Consider the following 13996-nt stretch of genomic DNA (forward strand, 5'->3'; position numbering starts at 1 on the left):
GCAAGGGTACCTTTAGAAATTGTGCATTCAGATATATGTGGTCCAATGAAAATGCTATCATTAGGGGGGAGCATTTATTTCTTAACATTTATTGATGACTTCAGTAGAAAGACATGGGTTTACTTTCTTTAATACAAATCTAAAACTTTTTGCAAATTTAAAGAATTCAGGGCTTTTGTTGAGAAACAAAGTGGTTTACCTATCAAGGTTTTGAGATTTGATAGAGAAGGAGAGTATAAGTCAAATGAGTTTTTAGATCATTGCAAGGATCATGGAATCAAAAAGAAATTTACCACCAGTTACACACCACAGCAAAATGGTATTGCAGAGAGAAAGAATAGGACAATAATGGAGATGACAAAGAGCATGTGGAAAGGTAAGAATATTCCTAATGAGTATTGGACTGAGGCAATTTCTTATGCTTTTTATATCTTGAATAGGAGTTCAACAAAGATTGTGAGGGACATAATTCCACAACAAGCATGGAGTTGTAAGATTCATAGCATTTCTCATCTCAAAGTATTTGGTATTATTGCATATGCACATATTCCAAAAGAAACTATAAGTAAACTAGACAAGAGTGAGAAATGCATTTTTGTTGGCTATGATGAGAAATCTAAGGCATATAGGTTGTTTAATCCTATCACCAGAAATGTTATTGTGAGTGGGGATGCTATATTTAAAGAGGATGAATCTTGAGATAGAAATATAGATACAATTGTTATAGGTGCTGCAACAATATCATATGATGAGAAGGATAAAAAGGATCATGAAGATCAAGAGGATCAACCAAGTGACCAAGAAGGAACTCCACCACAAAGTCCACAAGGAGATCACTTAGGAAATGATGTTGAACATGGAGACTCTTTGAATTCATAAGTAGGTAATGATTCAAATCCTATACTTGCACAAATGAGTTCAAGGATTTTAAGGAAGAAAACTAGAAGCCTGAATGAGATTTTTGATCAAGGAAGTAAAATAGATTTGCAATCAAAATTTCCTTTATTTACTCAAGATCCTATATACTTTGAAGATTCAATTAAGGAAGAACATTGGATTAATGCAATGAATGATGAAATATAATCGATTGAGAGAAATGATACATGGGAATAAGTTGATTTGCCTAAGAAAAAGATTGCATTGATGTACAATGGGTTTATAAGACTAAGTTTAAATCAAATGGATATGTAGATGAATATAATGCAAGGTTAATTGTTGAGGGATTTTCACAAGAATATGGGGTTGATTATAATGAGACAATTGCACATATAGCAAGACTTGATACTATTATAATGGTCTTAGCTATTGCAGCTCAAAAGAAATGGAAGGTTTACCAAATGGATGTCAAATTAGCATTCTTAAATGGATATTTGGAAGAGGAAGTCTATGTACAGAAACCACCAGGATATGAAATAAAAGGTTATGTACATAAAGTTTATAAGTTGAAAAAAGGTTCTCTATGGATTGAAGAAAGCTCCAAGAGCTTGGTACAATAGGATAGATTCATACATGATAGAGAATGGATTCAGAAGAACCACTAGTGAGCCTACATTATATACCAACATCAATGAACACGGTGAAATTTTCATAGTTTGTTTAAATGTTGATGCTTTGATATTTGCAGGTGATCTATCTATTGACATGTTTAAATCAACAATGAAGAAGGAATTTGAAATGATAGATCTAGGATTGATGAATACTTTTTCTTCATATTGAAGTTACTCAAAATGACAAGGGAATTTTCATTTGTCAAAGTAAATGTGCAAAAGATTTTCTAAAAAAATTTAGATTGATAAATTGTTGTCCTATTTCTACACCTATTATAGTAGGTACAAAACTTGGTAGAGAGGATAATGAGAAAGCTTTTGACTCAACTATATTCAAAAAATTGGTTGGTACCTTGATGTGTCTCACAACAACTAGGCCAGATATTATGTATGGAGTGAGTTTAATCTTTAGATTCATGGGTTCACGAAAGACCTCACATTGGCAAGTAGAAAAAAAAATATTGAGATATATTGTAGGAACTATGAACCATGGCATATTGTATACTACTTCAGATAATTTTTAATTAATAAGTAGGAGATGATTTCCACAGCTAGTCAAATTGTGATGTGAATATCAGGATTTAACTGTGTCATTTTTGAGTCAAACTCGATGACCCATGTTTCATGAGTAGTGATTCAACATGAATCCATCTCTCATGAGAATAAATGGAACACTTAGCACTCATTGGATCTAGGTGATGCTCACAGGGGTGAAGCACTGGGACTTCCCGGGAGGTCACCCATCCTAGGACTACTCCAGCCTGAGCGCGCTTAACTATGGAGTTTCCTCCACAGTTAAACCCAAAGCTTGCAACCCCATTTGCAAAACCTTCACCAAGTGTTGTGCCTTATGAACCATTCATTAGAAAGCCCCTTAAGCTCATCAATTGATAAGTAGGAGATCTCCCGGGAAGTCCCAGTGCTTCACCCCTGTGAGCATCACCTAGATCCAATGAGTGCTAAGTGTTCCATTTATTCTCATGAGAGATGGATTCATGTTGAATCACTACTCATGAAACATGGGTCATCGAGTTTGACTCAAAAATGACACAGTTAAATCCTGATATTCACATCACAATTTTTAATTAGTTGGATATATAGATAGTGATTTTGTAGGGGATATTGAGGGTAGAAAGAGCACATCTGGATATGCATTTTAACTTGGGGTAGGTGTTGTGAAATGGGCATCAAAGAAGCAACCTGTAGTGACACTCTCATCAGCTAATGTAGAGTATGTAGTAGGAACAACATCAACATGTCAAGAAGTATGGATGCAAATGATTTTGAAAGACTTAATGCAAGCTCAAGATGGACCTACTACAATCTATTATGATAACAAGTCTGCTATTGCACTTTCAAAGAACCATGTGTTTCACAAGAGGACAAAGCATATTGACACAAGGTATCATTTCATTAGAGAGTTAGTTAATAATAGAGAAATTAATCTACAACATTGTACATCAAAGGAGCAACTTGCAAATATCTTCACCAAGGCTTTAGCATAGGAACAATTTGAGATTTTGAGAGAAGCATTGGGAATTGTAAATATTCATGATGTAGATAGTAGAAATTATGGGGGAGTGTTAGAAATATTAATTTCTACTAGGAATTAATCGTCCACCATTAGATGTTTCTAGATTATTAGGTTTAGGTTAGGGTATATCGGCCAAAGTATTTTCCAGAAGTTTGAGTCAGCTGTAGTAGTTTCCAAAAATATGTATATATTTTGTCATGTTGGCTAATGCTAAATTTCTCTAGAATATTGTACACTTGCCTATAAAAAGGCACTATGTATTCATTTGAAATCATGGTGAATGAAATATAATATATTTTTCTTGTGCCACAACACATTGTGTTTTTATTTTCCTATGCCTCTGCCCATCCAACATATTCTACTCTATTATATTATCATTGAAGACCATATTATTTTAGACCATTATATTCTTTTTAATTATTTTTATTAGAGATTATATAATTTTTGAGAAGAGAACACAATGAGGAGTGTGATTGTGATCAAGTTGAGATATAAGTGACCCACCCATAATTATGATTGAGATTTTGATAACGACTTTACATTGATAGAATAGAAATTTATAGAATACAAAAAAAAAAATTATATTCATCCATATCTATCTCATTTCCTTGTATCCCTCCTCTTTTCATATATACTATAAACAAACAAAAAAAGTCCCCATTTCTGTAAAACTACTCACTGTTTAATAGTTAGTGCATTGAATTCCATATAGTTTAAATTTATGCTGATTAACCGTCAAATTCTATATGAATTGAATATACCATATATTGAAAGTATATTAGATAGATCTAATGATACATGTAAGACAAACTGCTAGATAACGTGAAAATGAAAATTCATATCCAAATTTCACCCCTTACAATATGATTTTCAATTTCTGCAGCATAGCTAAACATAATGAAGTGACAGTGGTATGTGGAAAACATTCAACTTATTTTGTGGGCTCCTATTGTCTCCTTTTTCGCCAAATATCAGCTGAAAATGCTCTACATTAATAGTTATGAACGGATAGAGTTGGACATCCCTCGTGATCTAACGTTAATAAAAAGACGGAAAGAGTTTGAGAAAGGCTGAGTGAACAAAGTCCATCAAAGAATTATGAAGCTAAATATAGTTCCAATTTCATTTGAAAATTTAATATGATTTTAAAAAATCGGTACCCAATATAACTTAACCAAAATTTTGTTACTTCTCTGACTCAAAGTTACGATGCTTTCAATCTAAAATATTCATTATATCCTAAAACTTTAGAATCCAACTTTTAGTAAAATGTCACATAGATATTGGAAGTAGAAGCTTGATAAAATGACAAATATGTGTTAGAGAAGTCGGTACATTTTAGCATTGATCTGGAGTTGATTGAGTATGGGAAGGGTCGTTTTGGGGTCTTCCGGATTGAAGACAATCAACACTTGATGTTTGTTGTCCATAGCTATTCAAGCAGAAAGCATCTAATTTCCCATATGAGACAGCAGCCTCAAGTTGAATGTTTATCAACTTCAAATCAGTGTACGGCACGTGATCGCTGCATGCCATATAAACTGGTGTTTCCATGTAAGTGCCTCTGATCTTTTCGTATGTCACGGCTGATATATACACACCCGATGTTTGATTTGTGCACACTCTTTTATCACAGTAAAACTGATCAATAGCAATGGGAAATCTTACGTTGGAAACCTTTATGTTGGAGAACGACACTCTTTTCACCTGCCCAATTCCACCCTGTTATATAGACAACGAGAAGAATTAGAGGACACCCAAGAAAAGATTCAGTTGATAAAATGAGTTTTTAAAATGAAAAGATTTCCACAATCTATATCAAGCTATTTAATTATTCTAGAGATCTCTGTAAAGTTTTTATCATCAACCATTCCATCTATCATCACGATGCAAGAAAAGTACACCAACAATGAAAAAGTTGGTAAATAATATACCTGCCATGATTTGATCTGAACACCATTGGAAGCATCATGAATTTTGCTGTCATAAACACTCACGTTGGAAACACAGGCTTTAGTTCCATCTTTTCCATGTCCACCAATACTATTCAGTCATTGAAATCAATGAATAAATATGTATGTTGATATCGGTATATACGTTATGGTGGGTAAATTATAGTCTTATTCTTGATATCAATTAGATTCAAATTTTGAAATAGAAACTATACTTAAATGCTTAAATTAATTTGAGTTTTCTCACAAATTTATAATTGTAGATTAATATAATTTACTCCTAATCTTAAAATAAATAAATAAAAATATCTGAAATTACCTGATGCCATGACCAGGACCACAATTTATATTATGAATGTGGATGCCTGAGCAGCCTGTTTGTTTTGACACACAGTCGTCTCCTATCTTTCTGTCATGTACCCTTTTCAAATAATTAAAAAATAATATTCTTTGCTAAGGCACGCAGCCCAAGAAAGTGAAGTTTCGAAAAAAGGGGGTTAATCTTTGGAAACCGTTGGACTAATAAATGAAAATTATTATTAAAATATGTTTCATTAACCTCTTTTGGACGGAGTTACGGTTATGCCCTCTTTTAAGGGGTTTGGAGGCATTTTGGGCTGATTCCAGAACTTGATTTTTGCTCATTCTTTATTATTCTTCAGACGCTGCCAAACCTGTGAAGAAGGAGACCCAAGAACGGGAGTTTGCAGGTTTCCAAGGAGACCCAAGAACGGAAGTTTGCAGGTTTCCAGGAAGGCTAAGGACGGGAGTTTGAAGCCATTCCATGTGCATGCTCATACAGAGTTTGCCTATGTGCTGAACAATGCAGATTTGTGAGTTTTCGGGTGTGTTTTTTGTATGAGTTTGGTGTTTACAGTTGAGTATTTCATATCAGTTTGGGTTGCTGCTGTATTTCAGACTTTAAAGTATTAAAATAGAGCTGAATATATGTATTGGGATGTGATTAAACTTCTGAGATAGATTATTAGTGTTTTTGTGATATTTTCGGGCATTTTTGTGTTAATTTCGGGAGCCCGATGAGCATAGTTTTTGTCCTACATTTGTGAACTATTGTGTAAAGGCTATATGGATCTGGAAATGTCATTTTGTAGGCTGTTATGCTGCTGAAATTTCTGTAAAAATGTCTATTTTCAGATTTATTAATAATTTGTGAAGTTGTGAAGCTTTTGGCACTATTTTCAGCATACCCGATTTGGAGTTTTTTGAGAAATTTGGTGGATCTTTGTGATATTAGTTGTTTGATCTTAAAGATCTGATTAGAGGTTGGAAATATCATACAAAATTAGAAAAGGGACATTTCAGTGGTATCAGAGCCATGATCTTGCCAGCCTGAGGGTTTGTAGAAGCTTGCATGTCAGTTTTGACAACTACCCATATCTTGCATGTCATAATTTATGATTGCATGTTGCTTCTAATCAGCTGCATCTCAAAATTTATGGTTGCATGCTACTTCTAATCATTTTCATGTTAGTTCTTAGTGAATTTGGTGGTTGTAGAAGTTTGCATGTCAGTTTTGACAACTACCCAGATCTTGCATGTCAGTTTTGACAACTACCCAGATCTTGCATGTCATAATTTATGATTGCATGTTGCTTCTAATCAGTTGCATGTCAAAATTTATGATTCCATGCTACTTCTAATCATTTGCATATTAGTTCTTGGTGAATTTGGTGGTTGCATGTTGCTTCTAATCAGTTGCATGTCAAAATCTATGGTTGCATGCTACTTCTAATCATTTGCATGTTAGTTCTTGGTATTTGAAGAAGTTATATCCTATTGGGGTTACACTCTACTTTATCTAGAATGGATAGGTATAGTACAATGTCTCAGAGGACATGATCTTGGACAATTGATATCCAGAGTCAAAACAGTAGAAAGGATGGTTATTTAGACATTTGAGATAAACTTATAAAAATAAGCCATGACATGTCTGAATAGTTGGTTGAGCACCACTGTATAATGAATGACATGTTGTCCAACCCAGCTAAGGTGGATAAGTTGACTAGATTTCTATTTGGCAGATTTTCTCACAGGGCAGATGACACAATTACCAAGAACTTGCATGAAGAGTTTGAGAAACTAGCTGATAGCTAGGTAGAGGTCTCAGATTCTACTCTGCCACAAGAGGTGGTGGGAAAGGATATTACACAGATTGATAGTAACGGTCAACTTGATACTCAAATTGAGACAATTGTTTACAGGTCGTCAAAGGGGGATGTCAAAGGTATGCAGGATGGTATAGTTACAACAGACAGTGACTACAGTGTAGTGGGTTCAGATGATGATTATGACGATGTTATTGTGCAGGATGGTCAGGTACCTAGTAGAGATGAGCAGACATTGAGCATTCATGACTTTGCTGAGAAAGAGTACCAGGCACAGTTAGATGCTTCATCACATGAGGTTGAGGCTAGTAGTACTTCACATGATTTGTCCAGCCAGCTGAAGGTGAACAAAGATAGTATTGTGACTTCATTATCTTATCATGATAGGTATGTGGAGTTAGTTGGTATTGGTCATATTACTCAGGTGAGGAGTTTGCTTGAGTTACCAGTTGATTCTAGTTTACGGATATGGACTCGAGATTGTTATATTGGCGTTTGGGATTCAATTGACTGGAGATCTTTAATACTTTTTGGTAGCAATGTTTATTTGGGTGCTATCATGGATTTGATTAGCAGATTACACGGTGTTGTCTTTTCTTGTGCCAATATCTTATATGATGTTGGTATTAGTTTTTATACACCGATGTTGGGCTTTGTTCATATATCCAATCGACCATACTTGCTGGAATGTGTTGATGATATTTCATATTTGGCAGTGTGTATAGATGAGTCCCAGGATCATATTGGCATTGATGACATCTAGGAGGATGCAGTGGGCAGTTTTGAAGACTTAGTTTCCTTGGGTATGGAGGAGTTGGACAGCAATGCTATTGTTTTTGATACTCCGTATGTTGATATGAGCTTTAGATTTGATTCACAAGATATGGATGGTAATATTCTAGAGACTAGTAACTTTGAGGATACTCCTTTAGACAGTGCATCAGAGGAGGTTTGTAGGAGACAATCAAGCTAGTGCCATCATGTGTCTAATCAGTTGAGAGTTAGTGATCAAGACATTGCTATCACTTGCCAACATTTCGATGCTGCTCATCAGTTGTTAGCAGTTTATGGATGGGGTTCTCCTACTAGTGATGAGCAGGGAGGCAGTTATCTTTCCTTGACAGAGTTCCACTCTTCATGGGAGGCTATCCAGATTCTAAGATAGGATTATATGCAGTTGGTAGCCGACAGAGATTATCTTATGGAGTGGGGCAGTACAGCATATGATGCATTGTTGGCCAAGGAAGATGAGGTGAGTGAGCTTACTGAGTAGCTTGAGGTGACTTCTGAGATTCTTGAAAGTACACAGTTGGCTTTCAAGGAGTCACAATTTCATTTGGCTGAGGTGACCATGGAGTTAGAGCGACTACAGTCTTTACCTGATTCTACAGTCACAAGCTGTGGTGTTTGCTGATCCGAGGATGTCCATGGCTGAGATTGTCTGAGACAGTGGAGATGGGGATGCATCCATTCTTGATACTAACATTGGCATATCAGGTTCATTCCCACTAGAGTCAAGTTCAGTTGAGTTGGGTGTTGTTGCAGATTGTTGTATGCCTAACATGGTGGTGGCCTCTAGTACTGATGGCACAGAGACTAGAGATTTATCAAAGATCATGTGTGATGTTGGTGAGTCGGCAGTTGGCATGGTTCCTGCTAGTAATACTACTCCCTTGGTGATATCTTCGGAGGTAGTAGTCAGTTCCAACATGGTTAATGATCAATTGTAGTTAGTTTCATCTAGATTACAGTCTGAGCCACTGACTGAGATTGGCGAATTCTATCGGCATTACACTGTGATGTGCACTCATCAATTTACCTTTGATGACCATGTTGATGAGATGATGATACAGAGATGTACTTTGGTTCCTAGTGCTTATCATCAGTTATGGGACAGTTTGATGCCTCAAGATGAGAGTTGTGATGGGCATGACATGGTGATAGGTTCTGCAGTTGACAGCTTGATAATATGTGACTTAGAGTAGGAGTTTGGGAGTGATGCTTCAGTGGGTGTTGTTATTGATTCTACTCCTTTGGCTATGACATCTCCTGACTTAGCTAGTGATTAGTCACAGTGGGTTGTATCACTTGTTCATGGTGAGCTATTGACTAAGGTTGGTTTTTTTAATCAACATTATATTGCAGGGTATGTACACCAGTTAGCATTTGATCCTTGTTTTGAGGAGTTGATGGCAGGCAAATTTGGTTTGGATTCCATTTCTTACTCTTTATCTTGTAATGTCTTTTCACCATCAGCAGTGCATGGGAGTTATGGTTATGAGATAATGGTCAGTGATTTGTAGAGTTGTGTTGACTGTAGGAGTTGTACAGTGTGTGGATTCTCTATACTTGATACAGTTTCATTCGAGAGCATTCACCATTGTTGCAAAGTTGGATTGTGCATTCTGTATAGGCCAGTGGGATGCGTTGATGGTATTTATTGTGTTGGTAGTTTGATTTGTCCACTTTACTTGGGTTCTAATGTTCTAAGAGTTTGTGTCTCATGGGTTTTTGACTATGATAGTGGTGATTTTGGAGTTTGGTTGAGCTATAATTGTCAGTTTGATTATGGATTCCTCTTGGTCATATTGTAGAGGATATTGCAGGAGCCTGTGTTAATTGGTAGTAGTATAGTTCATGACTACATTTGCAATCCAGGTGGATTGATTGGTTTATTGTTCAGCCATTGCTTGAGGACAAGCAATGTTTGGGAGGGGAGGACTTGTCATGTCCTCTTTTCAAATAATTAAAAAATAATAATCTTTGCTAAGGCAGGCAAGCCCAAGAAAGTGAAGTTTCGGGAAAAAGGGGTTAATCTTTGGAAACCGTTGGACTAATAAATAAAAATTATTATTAAAATATGTTTCATTAACCTCTCTTGGACATGAGTTATGGTTATGCCCTCTTTTAAAGGGTTTGGAGGCATTTTGGGCTGATTTCAGAACTTGATTTTTGCTCATTCTTTGTTATTCTTCAGAGGCTGCCAAACTTGTGGAGAAGGAGACCCAAGAACGAGAATTTGCAGATTTCCAAGGAGACCCAAAAACGAGAGTTTGCAGATTTCTAAGAAGGCTAAGGACGGGAGTTTGAAGCCATTCCATGTGCATGCTCATACAGAGTTTGCCTATGTGCTGAACAGTGCAGATTTGTAAGTTTTCGGGTGTGGTTTTTGTATGAGTTTGATGTTTACAGTTGAGTATTTCATATTAGTTTGAGTTGCTACTGTGTTTCAGACTTTAAGGTATTAAAATAGAGCTGAATATATGTATTGGGACGTGATTAAACTTCTGAGATAGATTATTAGTGTTTTTGTAGTGTTTTCAGGCATTTTTGTGTTAATTTCGGGAGCCCGATGAGCATAGTTTTTGTCTTACATTTGTGAACTATTGTGTAAAGGCTATACGGATCTGAAAATTTTATTTTGTAGGCTGTTATGCTGCTGAACTTTCTGTAAAAATGTCCATTTTCAGATTTATTAATAATTTGTGAAGTTGTGAAGCTTTTGGCACTATTTTCAGCATACCCGATTTGGGGTTTCTTGAGAAATTTGGTGGATCTTTGTGATATTAGTTGTTTGATCTTAAAGATCTGATTAGAGGTTGGAAATATCATACAAAATCAAAAAAGGGACATTTCACTTTCATTCAACAAAGTTGTTACAATACAAATATTTTTATGATAGGCAATCATTTTCTTATAATTATTTTCTAATAGTCTTGTGAATTTAGATTAAAGATTGTGAACTTGAAAAGCTGATAGATGATTTAATTAAGAAAAGTAGTTGATATACCGCATGCGATTGAGGAATGGTTTATTTCAACCTCTTGAGACTTTTGAAGATGAATTCCATCTGTATTTGGGCTGTTTTCAAGAGACGAGATTGTGATATTAACTACTGTAACGTATTCGCAATTGTTAAACTTGAGATGACACTGTGAACTATTTTTTATTGTGATGCCCTCTATGCTCACATCATAACTCCCATAGAATCTCAAGGCCTGCACATATTTAAGAAATCGTCTAACAAAATAACATATTTTAAGATAAGAAAACAAGCGTTAAGATGAATATTTTAAGAATTTCAAGGTACTTGGAAATGTTGGAAATGAAAAATAATTTCAGTAGCAGAGAAAAGCTGAAATGGTTTTGGGAGCATATATTTCTATCATGCAGGCTTACCGTAGGCTTGACGCTTGGGTAACTACTCCCGCCTTCGCTACTATACTGAACCACAAAATACATCATCTGTTATTTTATTTTTAAAGAAATAGAGATTGTAAAAATATAAGAAAGTGAGAGAGGTTGGTTTAGCTGCATTAAGTTAATATATACCTCATAGCTGTTGGATTGGGAAAGCTTCCACCAAACCGCCCCTTGGCCATCAAAGGTTCCGTTGCCAGCAATAGTAATACCATTGAGTTTTGAAATGTTTATCCAGTTCAACGGTTTAGATGCCCAAGCCTTTGGATTAACCGCAGCTATAACAGTTCTGTCAACCTGCCTGAGTTGTAAATACTTAGATATATCTTATTGTGTACTTTTCATTTCTATACACCTGTTTTTATATACTACTCTACTACTATTAAGTACTATGTTGTTTTATACCTTAAGGAGGACCTTATAATTGCAGGGCCCCAAGAAGGTGAGGGGACCAACTAGAAAGCGGAACCCAGCTGGAATGTGTAGTGTGGCAGAGTCCAACACACAAGCTGCTTTCCACACTGCAAGAAATGCCTGTTTCATCCAAAAATTGCAAAACTCATCATTTCACCTTAAAAACACAACACAGTTAAATGATGAATGTGAGAGCTTTTTGGATCTGTTTGTCTGACTATTTTTCATATTGATTTTCAATATATTCTGTAATTCGTTACTACAAAAGAAAAGATGATTTTTTATATCAATGTTTATTTTATAGTGTTAATTGAGTGGTGGTGGTAGTTATGACAACTATGATTCAAATTTCTGCTGGTTTATTATGAATGCAGAGCTCTATCATGTTTTATCTAATGTTCTTAATGTAGGTTTCAATAATATAATGTACTTGTAAATTTGAAAATTCATATTTATATTAAAGATGATGTTTCACAAATTCATAATTCAAATTAATAAAGAATATTTTATGTGATACTTGTATACAACCTCCATATTAAAAGGATGTGGCTTTTTAGATACAGAACGTACAGTTGACCAAATTTCAAAAAAATTGAAAACATAATAGATTTTCCTGAAAATTTTCAGTATTTGTTATTCATAATCTGTATGTTTTGTGATCGAAAATAATAAAAAATTTAGAAAAAAAATACATTGTTTTGACAAATCTGAAAAAAAAAAGTCAAACATTTTTTAATCTTTAGTACATTTTGTATAGAGCTTAACCAAACCCATAATAAAAACACATTTTTACCATTATATTAGACAATATTATGTAAGAAAAAACACATTTTTACTTGAGTATCATTGGTTACACCGTCACCTCTAGCACCCAGTGTTGTTATGTTGACCACATTGGAGTTTCCGCCACCAGGATTCTTGGAGTTTGAAGCCAAAGCAATGAATGATCCCTTTCTGGCAGCCCTTGAGGCAGAGCACTTGTTTCTCACGCCAACCAAAGGAATAACAAACAAGACAAACACTTTCATTGGGGGAGACATTTTTATTTCTGGGTTTGAGACACTACACTATGGACAATACAACTAATTGAACTCTTGATGATGAAAAATGGTGGCAGGGCTTCCTTTATATAAGCTTGTGAGTGATGCTTCTCACGGGTGAACCGTGAGTAGTTGATAAACACTAGCTTTTAGGATTGACTAGAATTTTGTTGGATGGAATCTCTTTTAAGCAATGAGACTGCAGATGTGATTGGCCTTGTAAAATTCAGCTTGACGGCCATATTCGATCAAACAACAGAGTCCGTTAGTTCTGCATTTCTTTAATCTTTCTATCTTATAGTGCATTCAATTATTATAACTGTCAACTTGCCTGTGATTGCCTCTCACAAACTGCCGCCAGTTATACGACATCATATGCTAGAGATTCGACCCATTTAAAATAAATCGAATAGTTTATTAAGCTAAATTTGTATGCCTCACGTAAAAGGCCGACCGGATGTCATGCCAGCTGATGAAAAAGAATCACGTGTCTGAATCGATGCAAACATCTAAAGTAAAACAACAGAGGTATTCATACACTACCTATTCAAGTATAATTCAGTTCACCTGAGTTTTATGTCGACTGTGATTGTTTAGAAGACTGGTAAATATTAATCAAGTGATTAATAGTGTAATTTAGGCAATTAATTTTAAAATAATAGTGTACTGGTTAAGTAATGGTAGTGGTGATGTAACAACTAAGTTTCTACCTTCTACAAGATTATTGTGATTTCTATATTATTATTGAAGACGAGTTTCATAGTGCAAAACTTAGAATGTAAGTGTTTCAAACTATAAAAAGAAATTAATCTTTTCAAAAATATTGTAGTAATGTTTAAAATATAATTAAATCAAATTTAACTAAATAAGTTTTTGATATTAGTAACAATAAAAAATGGGTGACTAGTATAGGCTCATATGTCTTGGGTGTTGGATTGGGAGATGAGGTCTTCCAGATTTGTCACCTCAGTAACTCCAATCAAAAGTTGAATATTATCAATAAAAAACTAAAAAATTATATACATCAAAGAAAACACATAAGGGAGAGGACCTAGTATTTGAACGCCCTAACTTCATGCCTATCAACATCCTACGTGAAAATTTCAAATCACTCCCATTTTATGACAGCATCTTACTTGGTGAGTCACCTACTTATCACTAAGGTTTCAAGTCCACATCACCC

At 35.1% G+C, this 13996-nt stretch overlaps 1 protein-coding gene across 1 annotated transcript; it reads right to left on the reverse strand.

The window, feature by feature from the left end:
* Positions 1-4419: 4419 nt before the first annotated feature.
* On the reverse strand, positions 4420-12813 carry LOC149576714 (polygalacturonase At1g48100-like). The gene is made up of 8 exons (XM_089819904.1): positions 12610-12813; positions 11765-11893; positions 11492-11656; positions 11339-11383; positions 10950-11157; positions 5353-5434; positions 5016-5124; positions 4420-4803 (listed from the first exon to the last, which is right to left on the reverse strand). Exons 1-8 carry the CDS (start codon positions 12811-12813, stop codon positions 4420-4422), a joined length of 1326 nt encoding a protein of 441 aa, XP_089676030.1.
* Between the last annotated feature and the right edge of the window lie 1183 nt (positions 12814-13996).

The sequence above is a fragment of the Cupressus sempervirens genome, chromosome 1, assembly GCF_028749045.1.
Source record: "Cupressus sempervirens isolate cs-2001-9-10 chromosome 1, ASM2874904v1, whole genome shotgun sequence".
Classification (NCBI taxonomy): Eukaryota; Viridiplantae; Streptophyta; class Pinopsida; order Cupressales; family Cupressaceae; genus Cupressus; species Cupressus sempervirens.